This window comes from Ursus arctos, chromosome X (assembly GCF_023065955.2).
Source record: "Ursus arctos isolate Adak ecotype North America chromosome X, UrsArc2.0, whole genome shotgun sequence".
Taxonomy (NCBI): Eukaryota; Metazoa; Chordata; class Mammalia; order Carnivora; family Ursidae; genus Ursus; species Ursus arctos.
Window position 1 is genome coordinate 34,193,507 of NC_079873.1, and position 13,949 is coordinate 34,207,455.

Consider the following 13,949-nt stretch of genomic DNA (forward strand, 5'->3'; position numbering starts at 1 on the left):
CTTTTAATTGTAAATTCCACAAGACAATAATGATAATCATCTGCTTGTGAAGGAATGGTCTTATCATCAAAGTTCTACTGGACTGCTACTTTGAAAATTCTTTTAGCTTTAAACTTTGATTCTGAAGGACCTATTTTTAGCTGAAAGAAGAGATAAGTCAAAGGATGAAAGCAGAAAATTTTAAGAAGTGGAAGAAGTCTTACAACAAAAGAAGCGTACCCTTCTCTACTGCCCGGTGCATTCCTTGTAACCTCTACATGAGTGAAAACTTGCCTATGTATATATAATACGGAGAAATAAATAGCGAAAAATATAATTTCTCCCGTGATTCCTGTTTCTAGTAAACTTTTAACACTGTGGTACCTAAAAAATGTTTCAGAGAACAACTTTCCCTCATTTAAAAACGTAATTCTGTTATCATACTATTCTAAGCAGAAAGCTACAGAGGACTTCCTTAATAGTAGAAATAAGCAAATTTTAATTTAAATTTAATTTCCTTAAAGTTAGCAACAAGCAAAATGGAAGAAAAATTCTCTTTGCTGAGCTTTAGGTTTTGTGACCAAACATTCAGCACTGCCAGGAGTTGTGTGTTACGTGTAGGCTACCACAATATGGAAGGGACCTGGTTTACCTGCCAGAAACATTCGGGGTTCCTCGAAAATGTTGTTTGAGAGCTTCATTGTGCACTTGGTGAAAAGGTTCACTTGCACCCACCTGACACTTATATAAGAAGCCCAAAAAGCAGTGATGCCATTTGTATCAGCTTTTATTCTTCACAAAACATTTAGAAGATACAGAACTTTGAATGATAATATTCTATTCATGATTGAACCATGAAATATGAGAAACCAACATGCATTTCAACTGGTGATGTACAGAGTGGCAGGTAGCGATGGTAGGGCAGGAATTCACAGCCATGAAAAAGTCTATCATCCTAATCTACGGCTCCGTGGCAATGTGTGCTAGAAATACAAGCTTCTGGCATTAGCAACTGGGTCAGTCCCAATAGTCAATCACTAACAAAAATGAGGTCCAGGCAGCAGAGACATGGACAAAAATGAAGAACCAGTGAGAAAGGAAGAAAGCGACAGGCAGACATTAAGAGGGCCACAGCAATCAGCGTTCTGTTACTACGACTGGGGGTGAGGTGGGTAAGGAGGGAGCAGAGGGAAGAAGGAGGAATCTCCCAAAAGAACTTTTATAGCATATATGCAATAAAATATCATCTACTGGTCATGTACCTTGTCGTGGTGGGTTCATCTCTGCAAACCTCTTCAGAATGTTGCTGACCATCATGGGAGCAGCAACAGAAGAGTTCTGCTGTCTGGGAATGTCTGCCTGTTGGGTTGTACCTGAAGCCATGTCATAAATGATTGGAACTATAATACTAACAGGTTCTTGGGGAGGGACCGATGTTTTCTGAGTTAGTTGAAGCTGAAGACATACAACACATACAAAGAGAATAAAAACGTAGTAAGAAAATAAAACATTTGCCTATATTTATCAAAGGTACTATTATTTACTCTATCAGATTAAGATATCTCGGGCATAAGAAAACTAAAGATGACAAGAAAAGTGACAAACGATTGAATACTATGGTTAAGATGCAACCGTGCCACACAATTATCTAGTTCAATACATTTCTGTTATTACTGAAGGAACCAGGAGTACATCACGTCTAAACTGACAATTAAGGAATCTGAGCCTGTGTTTGGCAGCGACAATTAACTCTGCAGAAACCCAAATGCTGTTCTAATATCCTCACAAGGCTTTTTCCTCAGGGGGTCTACGCACGCGTGCATGCACACATGGACGCACACACACACGCACACGCCGGGTGGTACTTACAAAAAATAGCATTTTGGATTTCAGCACCACAGCAGGCGTCCCAGGGGGTGCAATCGGCGGTGCGCTGGGGGGGATCGTCAGGCAAAACTGGACGTTCCATTTTAGCTGTGTTGCCTGGTCAGGAAACTGTTTTTGAAATCATGATAAAGTCATATGAACATTTAAAATTACATTCCAGTAGAGGAGTTTGAAAGGTCAGAATCTTATTTGATACTATCCATCATTAACAGAACATAAGGATGACAGCCTGCATTATTTCAAAGAAAATGCATACATGACGTTACTACATGAAAAGTCAACTCCGGACCTATGTGACATGGTTCCCCTTTCCTTCCCTCCCGCTCCATTAATTCCCAAGGCCTACAGATTCTGCTTCCTTAGTGTCTCTGACATCTGTTCACACCTCTCTATTCACGGATGCCACCAAGCTCCAGGATTCGTGATTTCTCTGGCAGCCCCTAACCGGCCCCTTCTGGTGGCTGCCTCTCCCAGTTCCTCCATCTACCACTGCCAGAAGAATGTCCTCGAGCACGGTTCTAATTGAGTTCACAAATGTTTAGTGACATGCAGTGACACATCCTGCTCCCCTCCCTTACCCTGCCAGGACCAAGACCTGGCATTCAAGGCCCTTCTTAACTGGTGCCAACCTAGACTTCCCAGCCTCATTCCCAGCTCCTTCCCTAAAACATACTTGTCAAACTGTGTTAATAATTTTAAACTGTATTCACTGTTTTTGTTTTTTTTTTTAAGATTTATTTATTTAGTTTAGAGAAAGAGAGAGAGCACACACAAGCAGGGGGAAGGGCAGAGGGAGAGAGAGAGAATCCTGAAGCTGACTCCCTGCCAAGTGCAGAGCCCGATGTGGGGGCTTAATCCCAGGACCCTGAGATCATGACCTGAGCCGAAATCAAGAGCCAGTCATTTAACTGACTGAGCCACTCAGGCGCCCCCACTGGTGCTTTTTTTTTTTTTAAAGCCACATGAATACTTGGTTCCTTCAAAAACTCAAATGGGTATCTTTTTGAAATAAATAATGTTTCCTATAGGCTACCAGAGCAGAAGCCAAATGTTGAGACTATTAGCAAAGGAGCACTGCTGTCCCTAATATTAACAGTAAAACACCAACTGGAAAAAGGAGTGAGGTATTTGGAATTACCCAAAGCAATACTAGAAACATTGAATGCAAGTCCTGAAAAATATAATCAGCTGCCACCTGGATTCCATCTATGTAATTATATACTTTCACAGGGAAGAAGAGGAACTCATCTCCCCAGGGAGGACAGATTTTTTGATAAATGACATTAGGGCAATTGGGGGCATCTGAAAAAGCTAGACCCACACCTCACCTTTGACACCAAGGTATATTTTAAATGGATCAAAAATTCAAATAGTGATTTAAAAAACGACTCCATAACAGTATTTTAAAAAGTCATGAGAGCATCATTTCAGTATCCAGGAGCAAGAAGAGTGAATTAAATGTATTTGCTTTTATAAGAGGTAAGCCACTGGTAACTCGGGTTGCCTGTGGGGAAGGAGACAAGACAGCTGGACAGGGATAGATGGGAAATTTCCCTCTGTATCACATCTTGAACTCAATTCAAAAGATACAGGAGGACTGTGTTTCCTATTCAAAGATAAAATCTTAAAAATTAAGAAGAGTGTAAGAGAAAAACGAAGTACCTAAATAGGTGAAAACCAATAAATACTGCTCCCACCAACTCCAACCTCTTTAGACAGACCTAGCTATACACAGAAATAGGCGTTTCACTGTAACTTACCAGCTCTAGCTTCATAATATGCACACAGTCCCTGAGGATGTGTGTAGGAGCTCCTAACAGCTTGGTGAAGGCTATCAAAGTATTGGCTTTAAATGGCGGTCCTGCAACCTACAGGGATGAATAAAGAAAGTTACTCTGCATTCTACTTTGACTCTTCTCTTTTGCTAATTGTACAGGCATACCCTGGAGGTATGAGTTCAGTTCCAGCCCACCGCACTAAAGCAAGTATCACAATGAAGCGAGCTGAATGAGTTTTCTGGTTCCCCAGCACATATAAAAGTTATGTTTATTTACACCATACTGTAGTCTTTTAAGTGTGCAATGGTATTTTGTCTAAAAAAATGTATCTGTCTTAAAAAATACCTTATTGCTAAAAAACGCTAACCACTACCTGAGCTTTCAGTGAGTCACAATTATCAATCACCATAACAATGAACAAGTTTGAAATATCGCGAGAAGTACCAAAATGTGACAAGGAGACATGAAGTGAGCAAACGCTGGTGGGAAAATGGCCCTGACAGATTTGCTCCATGCAGCGTTGCCACAAACCTTCAATCTGTAAAAAATACAGTACCTGCGAAGCGCAAGAAGGCAAAGTACAATAAAACGAGGTATGCCTATATTAAAACTATGCATTAAGAAACACATACTCTTGTTTCGAAGAATTTCTCCAAAACTTGAAGTTCATCGGGTTTCCACTGTCCTGCATTTTCGGGTGTCACTTTTAGCTGAAGTGTTTGGTTGGTTTTGGGACTAAGGGCTACTCTGCATTTCAGGGCATCAGTTTTAAACATGATCACTCCAGGTTCATTGGAATTTATCAGCTGCAGCTGCAAAATACAAAGGATGCATCAAGTTAATATGGAAGACAAAGAGGAAATGAAAACATTGCTGAGAGAACTGTTTCAGAGGGAAAACAACTAAAAGTTGATACCCGTTCCCAAACAAAAATATCTAGGCATTGAGCACCATCAATTGCTAACATCCCGAAGAAGGAACTATACATTATGTGTCTCTCAATGGAAGAACAGAACACAACCTATGGAATATTCTCGTAAAATAACAACAAACTTGAGCTGGAAATCGGTAGTTAGATCTGCAGGGTGGACCAGTATTATAGAAATGTGACAGTCAAAAGAACATATTAAATAATTCCAAAGGGATGTAATCAGCAAAATCCAGACTTAGAAACTCGACAAGACAACGGATATGGTTGCTTCAACAAATAAACTGTGTAAGGAGGGATGGAGGGGGAACCTACAGTTTAAAAGGGACTTAAAAACTTGTTTGGGTTCTGCTTTAGACTGTAAAAAGTGTGACAACTTGGGAAATCTGGACACCAACTAGCTATCTGATGATAAAGAAATTCTCTTTATGGATGAAATGATGTCTGGGATTTGCTGTGAAACCATGTGGGTGAAGGAGCTATAGAAGAAACAAGACTGACGGGTTCACTGTTAAAGGTAGGTGATGAGAACACAGAAGTTCATTATACTCTCTTATACTATTATACTCTCAACTTTTATATATGATTAAAATTTTCCACAAGAAGTTTTTAAAAAATGGCACGGTAGAAAAAAAGAACAAAGAGTACCATTAAAAAATGTTGGACCTGGATTGGGACCTTATACTGGCCCAGGGGTTGGCCAATTTTTCTGTAAAGTAACAGAGAATAAATATTTTAGGCTACATGATCTCTGTTGCAACTACTCAATGATGCCATCATAGCTGAAAGCTGCAATCAACAATACGTGAATTAACGGGTGCGACTAAGGTTCCAGTAATACTTTATTTACAAATAGGTGGTGGGTAGGACTTGCCCCCCTGCCCCAGCCAGTTTATTGACCGCTGCTCTATCATAACATATTGATTATGCAGATAAGCAAAATGAGGTTTAAAGAGCTGAAAGCTCACATGACTTGTAAGTGGCAGAGGGAGGGCAGATCACAGGTCTCATAATAATCATTTTTTAAAATGCTAATTTATTCAACTTATGTTAAAACCTCTACTATTTTCAAATATGAATATAAAGGTTGCAAAATAGCTTGGTGCCATCCATGGAGTGGATATTTTAAACATTCACCATACTACCTCATTAGCATATAGATATATCAAGAGTTATAAATAACTAATATGTACTGAACAATACCAAGATGTTATGCTAAGGGTTTTATATGAAGTATCTCGAATTTCCACAGTTGTTATGAGTTAGGTAAGTACTATTATCTACCATTATCATAAAGGTAAAGGGATTTGCCTAAGCTTGTACTAGCTGGTGGCATGGCCTGGGTACAAACCCAGATAGTTGGACTCCAGAGCCAGTGTTATCGACTCTGAACTATCTCCTGAGGGTATCACCACAGGCACAAGTCTTTTTCTGACTTTTTCCAAATCAGTTCAGTTGCTCATGAATTTAAAGAGGAGTTTTCAACCCTGTGATCATAAATAATTTTACTTCAATGGAGAATCCGATTCAAAGTCAGCCTGCCTGCAAGGGGATTCCAGAAGCCCAACAGTGCTTGTATGCTACTCTCTGCAAAGGCAGATCCTGGGAGCATTTGTCCCATGCACAGTGGGGACCCTCTGGGACCTATCCCTGCGCCCATTAGCCACAGCACCGCAAACTACAAAATGCAGGAACATGTTAACGTAAGAATGGAAAAGGAGCGTGGAGTCTGTTTTTAATGCTAGAGCGGTGGAAAGCACAGTTCCAACAAGCTAAAGGAAGCGAGGGAACATCATTTTAGTTCAGGTGCTGTTCTGTGGGGCAGCTATTAGTCCCCGCCTTCGACAACCACCGCCGAGGAGTTCACTAGGTATCCATACCGTTTCTTGTTGAATAATTCTTTGAAGGTGCCGTCTCATGATGACCGATCCAAGGAATCTCTCAAGTGGAGAACAAAGATAACTACCTGCCAGGCCAGGCACAAGGCCTGGTGTTGGAGAGGGCAGCAGTAAAATGTTCAAGGCACTGTGAGTGAGGATGGTTGGTATGGAGGCTGCCCAGGAGCGCTGAGGTAGTTTACGAGGTGGAGGCATGTTTGTTGGCAAAGTTTGGGAACCTTTTGGGAAGGAAAACAGGTCATTTCATTCACAAATACACACGGTCCCACTGTTCCGTTTCGCTTTTATTATAAATCTTTGATGTTCTAAAGCCATCCATACTGTTTTCGTTACTCCTTGTGGCGTAACAATCCTCTGTTAGCTTCCTGTTAGCAAAATGGCCAGAGTTGTTCTCCCTGCGGCTAGGTTCCTCGCAAAGCGACTTTGTAGCAAGCCCTTGGAGGGATGGAGTCTATTTCTCTTCCTGGAATCTGGGCTGGCCCTGTGAATTGCTGACTTAAAAAATGCAGTGGAAGTGACGTGGTACAGCTGCAAACCTAGGATTTCACTCACACTCTTGAAACCCCGACCAGCCACCAGGTGAACAAGCCTGTGTTCAAGTATGGGGCCACGTGGAGCAGAGGAAGCCACGTGGGCTGGGGACATTGTAGACCAGCCAGGCCCCAGCTCACGTGGGAGCTGACCACAGACACGTGAGTGAGCAAAGCAGAGCCTGGAAAAATTGCCCAGCTTGGCTTACGCAAATCGCCAACCTATAGAATGGTGAGCTAATAAAACATTGTTGCTCTAAGTCATTAATCATTAAACATGACCTGAGAAAGCTAACTCACATATGTGCACAATTCTGCTCTGTGTTAATTTCTACAACCTTGTCAGTTAACTTTAGGTGTCCTTCAAGGTCTAGTTTTGCAGCTAAGTTAGGAGACATAACAGAGGTACTGGGGCTCACCTCCTAAGACTTCTGGAGGAGAGATTTCCCTTTCTTACATTTTGCTTTGTGCAAATTAACTATCGTTAAGCAATTTACCAAATGGATTAAAGTTTACATTATTAAGTATCCTCATTTAACAAGTTGGTCACAACTTTCAAATGTGAGGATGGAAAAAAAAATTGGTCATTTGGAGGCTGGACTAAAACAAACACAAAAATGGTGATGACACTCACTTGTTCCAGCTCGAGGGGAATGAGAAGCATCTGGAACTGGAGAATGTAGTGATGGGTTGGCTGGTGACATTCCAGGCATGCGTGTTGCTGGTGAGGGGCCAGACACTTGAGGAGACCCTGGCCAGTTCCCGGCTCGTCCACTTGGTGACACCATAGTATATGGAGAACTAGGGTCCAGGGTTCCTGTAAAGAAGTGAACAGATGGTTTTCAAAACCTGTATTTTAATAACTGAAAAGTACTTGACAGCGCTGAAATGCTTGACACTTTACAAGGTGATGATTTTATTTTTCCTTTTCGCTATCTGAAGTATGATGCTCTTTTCACACGGTGCACCTGAATGTCGGTTTTGTGTAGTTTAAATACTTTTTAACGTGATACAAAATTAGAGAAATACAGAATGAGAAAGGATAAAATTTACCTTCACACAAGTTTCAACATGTGCAATGTGTAACAATCTACTTTACACTATGCAACAACCTACTATTTTCAAAACCTATTTGCAAACATCTTTGAAAATGTTAAGCAAAAAAAAAAATCAAAGCTCGCTTAAGGACAGCAATCTTATTTTTTCAAGTAACCCTGACAAATTATGTTTTTCATTCTACTCAAGGCTGAGGAGAGGGAAATTTTCCCTTTTCTTTCTTTAGTAAAGGCTACACTGACTGAGAAATGAACCAAGAATCAAGTTTTGAAAGCAACTTCCTGAACAATTTGATATTTAAATTTCATCCCGCAGTTACCTTTAACGTATTATTTCTACCCCTCTGTAACCAAATGACAAACTGAGAAAATATTTTTACCATATATCAGAGAGTAAATTATCCTAACTTAAAAGTCTTATAAATTGGTAGGAAAAAACACAAGAACACACAGGCAGGCATAAAATAAGAAATACCAAAGACCCATGAAAGAAAAAAGGTTTAACTTCATTAATAATCAAAGAAATGCACATTAAACAAGACGACACCATTTTTCACCTATCAAAATGACCAAGGTTTCTGAAAGTCGTTAATACCCTGTGTTGGCAATGATGCAGGAAAATAGACATTCTTGTTTGATGCTAGAGGAAATTGGTACAGCCTTTCAGGTGAGCAATTTGCAATATGTTTCAAAAGCTTTAGAATTTCTCAAACCCTTTGAGACAGCAATTCCACGTCTAGGAACTTACCTAAGGGAATAATCACGTGAGCAGAGATGATACCATTTTCAGTTGTAGAAAAAATGGAAACATTCTAAACATATAATAGGAGGGCAGTTAAATCATGGTATGTCAAGACAAGGGAATACTATGGAGCCATTTAATATGACGATGTAGAGTTTTTACTGACAAAAATGTTCCTACAAATATTAACAGTAGACAGTAAAACCACAGATGCTACACAGCTGTAAAAACTGAGGAAGTCCTTTATGTTGTGATTTGGCACAGCATTCAGGAAAAATAGATGAAAAAAGTAAGGCACTGAAGTATACTGTCCCGTGTGTAAAAGGGGTGAGAACACTTACAGGCATTTGCTTGTGTGTGGAGACAACATCTCTGGAAGGACACATAAGAAATTAATAACACTGAATGCCTCTGGGAAGAGGAACTAGGTGGTTGGTGGCACAGAAACACTTCCCTGGCTACCTCTTCTATTCTTTATTTGAACCAATCCAAAACAGAGTTTTTTAGTTAAAAAGTTAAAAAATTCAAGTCTCAAAACAATACATATGGTATAGTCCCAATTGTGGGGGGAGGTGTTTGAGAGGAGAGACAAGCAGACAGGTGGAGAGCAAAAGAGAGGCGAGCAGGCAGGCAAGCATGGGGTGCGTGACAGGAAGAGCAAGGCAGAAGCGACGTGGGGAGAGAGTCCAAAGCAGACGGACTAACTGGTAGATCTCTGCGTGGTGGAATCAGGACATATTCATTTTCTTTGGTGATTTCCCCAACGAACACAGTGCTAATTTTGCAATAAGAAAAGAATTTATTTAACAAAAAACGACTTTCACGTCAAATTTTTACGCTATCGCGATTTCCACGTATGGACTCACCATGTGGACTAGCAAAACTGGCCCCTGGTCCTATTGAGATTCCATGCGAGGATGGGGGAGGAGTTGGAACAAATGACGCTGGTGAAGGGGCTCTCAAAGCCCCACTGGGGGAGCTGGCGGCATGCAGATTTCCTAATAAAGGAAAATAATTATAGATGATCTTGCAGGACACATATTATGTCCTGGCCAAGGACCTCAAGTTAAGACTCTCTCTACAGATTAAAGAAATAAGTAGTAAAGCTCCCTTAAATAGCACAAAGAAAATCTGGAATGATTTTGTTACTGAAAGAGAGAGAGAGATCAATTCCATGGGGCCCAAATTCTAGCTCTTATACTGACTGAGTTAAAAAAAAAATATTCTGTGTACTTTTGTGTTCGCTCATTCACTCTTCCAGCAAGTGGACACGAAGGTTAATTTCATGCCCAGCATTGCTGTAGGCACTGGGGATGCAGCAGTTGACAACAGACAAAAATTCCTGCCCTCGTGGAGTTTCTATTCTAGTAGAATGAGAAAGACAACAAATGTATGTCAGGTAGTGATAGACAGTGATAAGTGTTATGGAGAAAACCAGGGCAAGGAAAAGGGGCAGTTATCATGTAATGGCGGAGGTGGGTGCTGTTCCCCGGAAGACCACTCTAAGAAGGGGGCACGTGGGTAAGTGAAGGATTTAAGGTGTGAAGATACCCAGGGGGTAAGACATTTCAGGCAAAAACAGCTAGTGCAAAGACCCCAAAGGCAGCAGCAAAAATAACAGGGAGGGGGGTCAGTGTGGCTGGATCAGTGGGAGCCATGGGGAAGTGGGAGGAGATGAGGACAGACAGGTGGTGATGGGGGTCCCAGATCACACAGGAACTTGTAGGCCACTCTAAGGACTTAGGGTTTACCCTGAATGAGATGGGAAACCATTGCAAAGTTTGGAGTGAAGAAGTCATAAACTAGCTTCTGTTCCAGAAGGATCACTCTAACCATTGAGCGAAAAACAGACTACAGGGCAGGGGCAGGGAAACCAATTAGAGGCAACAGTAATAATCCAAGTGAGAGATGGTTAATGGCTTGGGCGAGGGTGGAGGCTGAGGAGGGTTAGAGTCTGGATACATTCTCAGTACAGAACGGACAGTATCTGGCACTGACTGAAGTCGGCGTGAGAGAAAGAGGAGTCCAGCATGACTCTAACAGCTCTGGCCAAGCGGCAGGCGGGAAGGGGCTACTGTTTACAGACGGTGGGTGGGGGCGGGGAGCAGGGTGCGGGGAGTCAGGGTGGGTGGTGGGTGGGCAGGTGTTAGGAGTTGAGTCTCAGCCATTGTCTACACATCTACAAGGACATGCTGACTAGACAGCTGGAAAACAAAGGACTCAAATTCAGGGGAGAGGTCTAGATGGCAGATATTAAAAAACCAAGAGCAGTGACCTTAAGGATGGGATTTAGCCATAGGACTAGTTCCAACTGAGGATCAGGAAAGGGGGAACCATGCTCCCCAAACTACGAATAAATGTGACACGGAGACGCTACATTACCATCACTATCCTCAGTATTCACGTTTCAAATTCTCTACTACTACCTAAGAGGATTTCGTATTTTCTACGTTCTATACCTAATGCAGTGCCTTACGTGCAGTATGTTCATCAACTTGATCAACCTTTAAGTTAACCTTTAAGTGTCATATTTAGATATTCAGCTGCGGGTTTGCTGTGGGGATTAAATGGATAAAGTGCTCAGAAGACAGCCTGGCACACAGCAAGCACTATATATCTGTCTGCTACTATAATTATTTCAAAATTATTATTTCTACTTCCTTCTACATAAAACCTCACTCATATCCTAGAAACACACGCCCCGTGGGTTCTCTGCCCATGTCTCCTATTCTGCTCCTTGCTCCTGGCAGCTCGGCAGGGGCTGAGCTCACCCACTCAACTCAGCCTTCAATGACCTTCAGTGACATGACAATAACTTCCAAATCTTCATCTGTGGTTCTGCCATCTCTGCTGAGCAGGTAAGGGGTCATCTACCCAAGAAATCTGATACCCGTCTTCCTTGCTAGACGATACGCTTGAGAGCGGGACTGGTATCTGGCTCGCTGCTGAATCCCCAGTGCCATGGAGCATCTGGCCCAGGGCAGGAGCTTAAGTGATACCAACAAACTTCAGTTACAAGTAAAAAATTAGGCATCCTCAAGCAATTTTATAGTGCACTTCATGGGGCTGCCAACAGAGCCATTTTGTTTGGACAAGCAGGCTGTGCACTGGCCCGGTCTGTGGGGCCGGGCCCTTTCATATACACCAGGGCTCAGCAAACTTGTTCTGTAAGGGGTCGTCCTAGCAGGAGAGCAGCCCCAGACACTGCATGAATGCGTGTGGCTGGGTTCCCACAAAACTATAAAAACGGGTGGTGGGCAGGACTCGGTTTGTCGGCCCCTGACACAGATCGTGTTGTGATCAGCACTCCTTGGAGCTGTGCCGTGAGCCTGGCTCTGGGTGACAATACCTCCACTCAATTCAGACCTTTTAAAGCGCTCCCGAATCACGAACGCAGGTTTCACAACCCTGCCGTAAGGAATGAATGGCAGACACCTAGCAGGTAAGGAGTGGTCTCTGAAGGTCTAGACTACATGTGTGGTGCTTGTGTGTGTGTGTGTCTGGGTATGTTCTGGACGTATGCTGAACACGACAAGAGAATAAGTAAAGTCTTACCTGGAGACTGTGTGTGCATCATAGAGGGAGACTGATTAACTGTGCTGTGGTAAGACGCAGGGGGCGAAGTAAGGGGATAAGCACCTGATGATCCCGGCTGTTTGGGAAATGGCTGAAAAGAAAAAAAGTACATGCTGCTCAAACGGCCATGCGCGTATAGTATATCATATAGACAGCACAGCACACGGCTGAAGCGTTAACCTTTACACGTTCACTGGTTACCAAACAAGAATCCTGAGATACGAAAATGTGTAAAATATGCATCAATAACACAAGTTTTTAAAAACTGACTTTCAAAATGTTTGAAAAACAGCAAGAGAACTCACTCCTGACCTTGTAATACCATTGCTTATATCCCTGAAGATGTTTTTTGCTTATTTTATCTACCATATCACTGATTTATCTGTATTGTTTATCTACCATTTCACGGATTCTAAGAGTCTTCCCCCAACACTTTAGCATTTCTGAAATCAGGGTGTATCTTTCAATTCATGGCATAGTTTAACCGGCAGTGCTGTTTCTGGCAGTTCATAAAAAGCAGTGCATCTTACACTTGGCGGAGTTTTTAAAGGCAACAAAATACAGTAGTTTAACCTGAACTCTCCTCACTTTTACCTTCATCTCCAGCAATGAAAAGCCTAGGACAATGTAATCCTTCCTAGTTTTTTATTTGAGGTACAAATCACATATAGTAAAGGACACAAAGTTTAGAAAACGTCCAGTCTGATGAATTTTTACAAATGTCACCGCCACAGAGATCGAGACACTGAAGAACACTACCAGTGCCCCGGAGGCCTCCCTCATACACCTCCCAAGGCTTTATCACCTCCCCAAAGGTGAGCACTATTCTGACCTCTGTCACTCAAGCTTGATTTTGCCTGTTTTCACATTTCATATAAATACTGAATGTACTTCTTAGTGTCTGGCTTCTTTTGTTCAACATTATGTCAGCAAGATTCACCATGTAGTTACATGTAGCAATAGTTTGTTTTTTTCATTTCTGTATTCTATTGTATGAATAGACCCAGTTTATTCACTCATTCTGTTGCTTGATATGTGGGTTAGTTTACACTTTTTACAGAAATAACGTTCCTATGAACATTCTTGTGTTTTTTGAGGCATTTCTGTTGTACATATACTTAAGAGAATTATTAAATCAGAAGTATGCCTAATGTTCAGATTTAGTGCTCTGGAATACTGCTGAACACCACTACCTCCAGTAGTAAATGAGTTTCAGTTGCTGCTAATACCAAATATTGCCAAGAATGATCGATTTTCTTCTTAAAGCCATTTTCGTGGGTATGGAGTACGATAATGCTCACTGTGGTTTTAAGCTGTATTTCTGTGATGCCAAATGATGTTGAACACCCTTTCTGTGCTTACCGGCTGTTTGGGTATCATCTTATTTTGCGATTACATGGCTGCTCACCTCACATCATTTTAAGTGCACGAGTCTGAGGTTAATGCTACTTCTGGTACTGTTGACATCACTAGAAGCCTCTTTCTCTCCCTCTGTCACTATTTTTTCATATGGACTTCCTGGACACCTTGGGCCCACCAAGGACCTCCTCACCTTTCAACAAAGATGCTCAGACAC

At 41.8% G+C, this 13,949-nt stretch overlaps 1 protein-coding gene across 2 annotated transcripts in view; it reads right to left on the bottom strand.

The window, feature by feature from the left end:
* Window positions 1-13,949, bottom strand: part of MED14 (mediator complex subunit 14) — a 73,650-nt gene that overhangs the window by 3,694 nt on the left and 56,007 nt on the right. Inside the window, exons 23-30 of one of the 2 annotated variants that reach the window (XM_026513310.4) lie at window positions 12,353-12,464; window positions 9,664-9,795; window positions 7,635-7,817; window positions 6,453-6,688; window positions 4,277-4,456; window positions 3,627-3,734; window positions 1,849-1,974; window positions 1,242-1,434 (exon numbers count right to left, since the gene is read on the bottom strand). In XM_026513310.4, the coding sequence (XP_026369095.2) occupies window positions 1,242-1,434; window positions 1,849-1,974; window positions 3,627-3,734; window positions 4,277-4,456; window positions 6,453-6,688; window positions 7,635-7,817; window positions 9,664-9,795; window positions 12,353-12,464 (1,270 nt within the window). The remainder of the gene's footprint in view (window positions 1-1,241; window positions 1,435-1,848; window positions 1,975-3,626; window positions 3,735-4,276; window positions 4,457-6,452; window positions 6,689-7,634; window positions 7,818-9,663; window positions 9,796-12,352; window positions 12,465-13,949) is intronic. The other variant, XM_026513311.4, reaches the window with a different exon arrangement.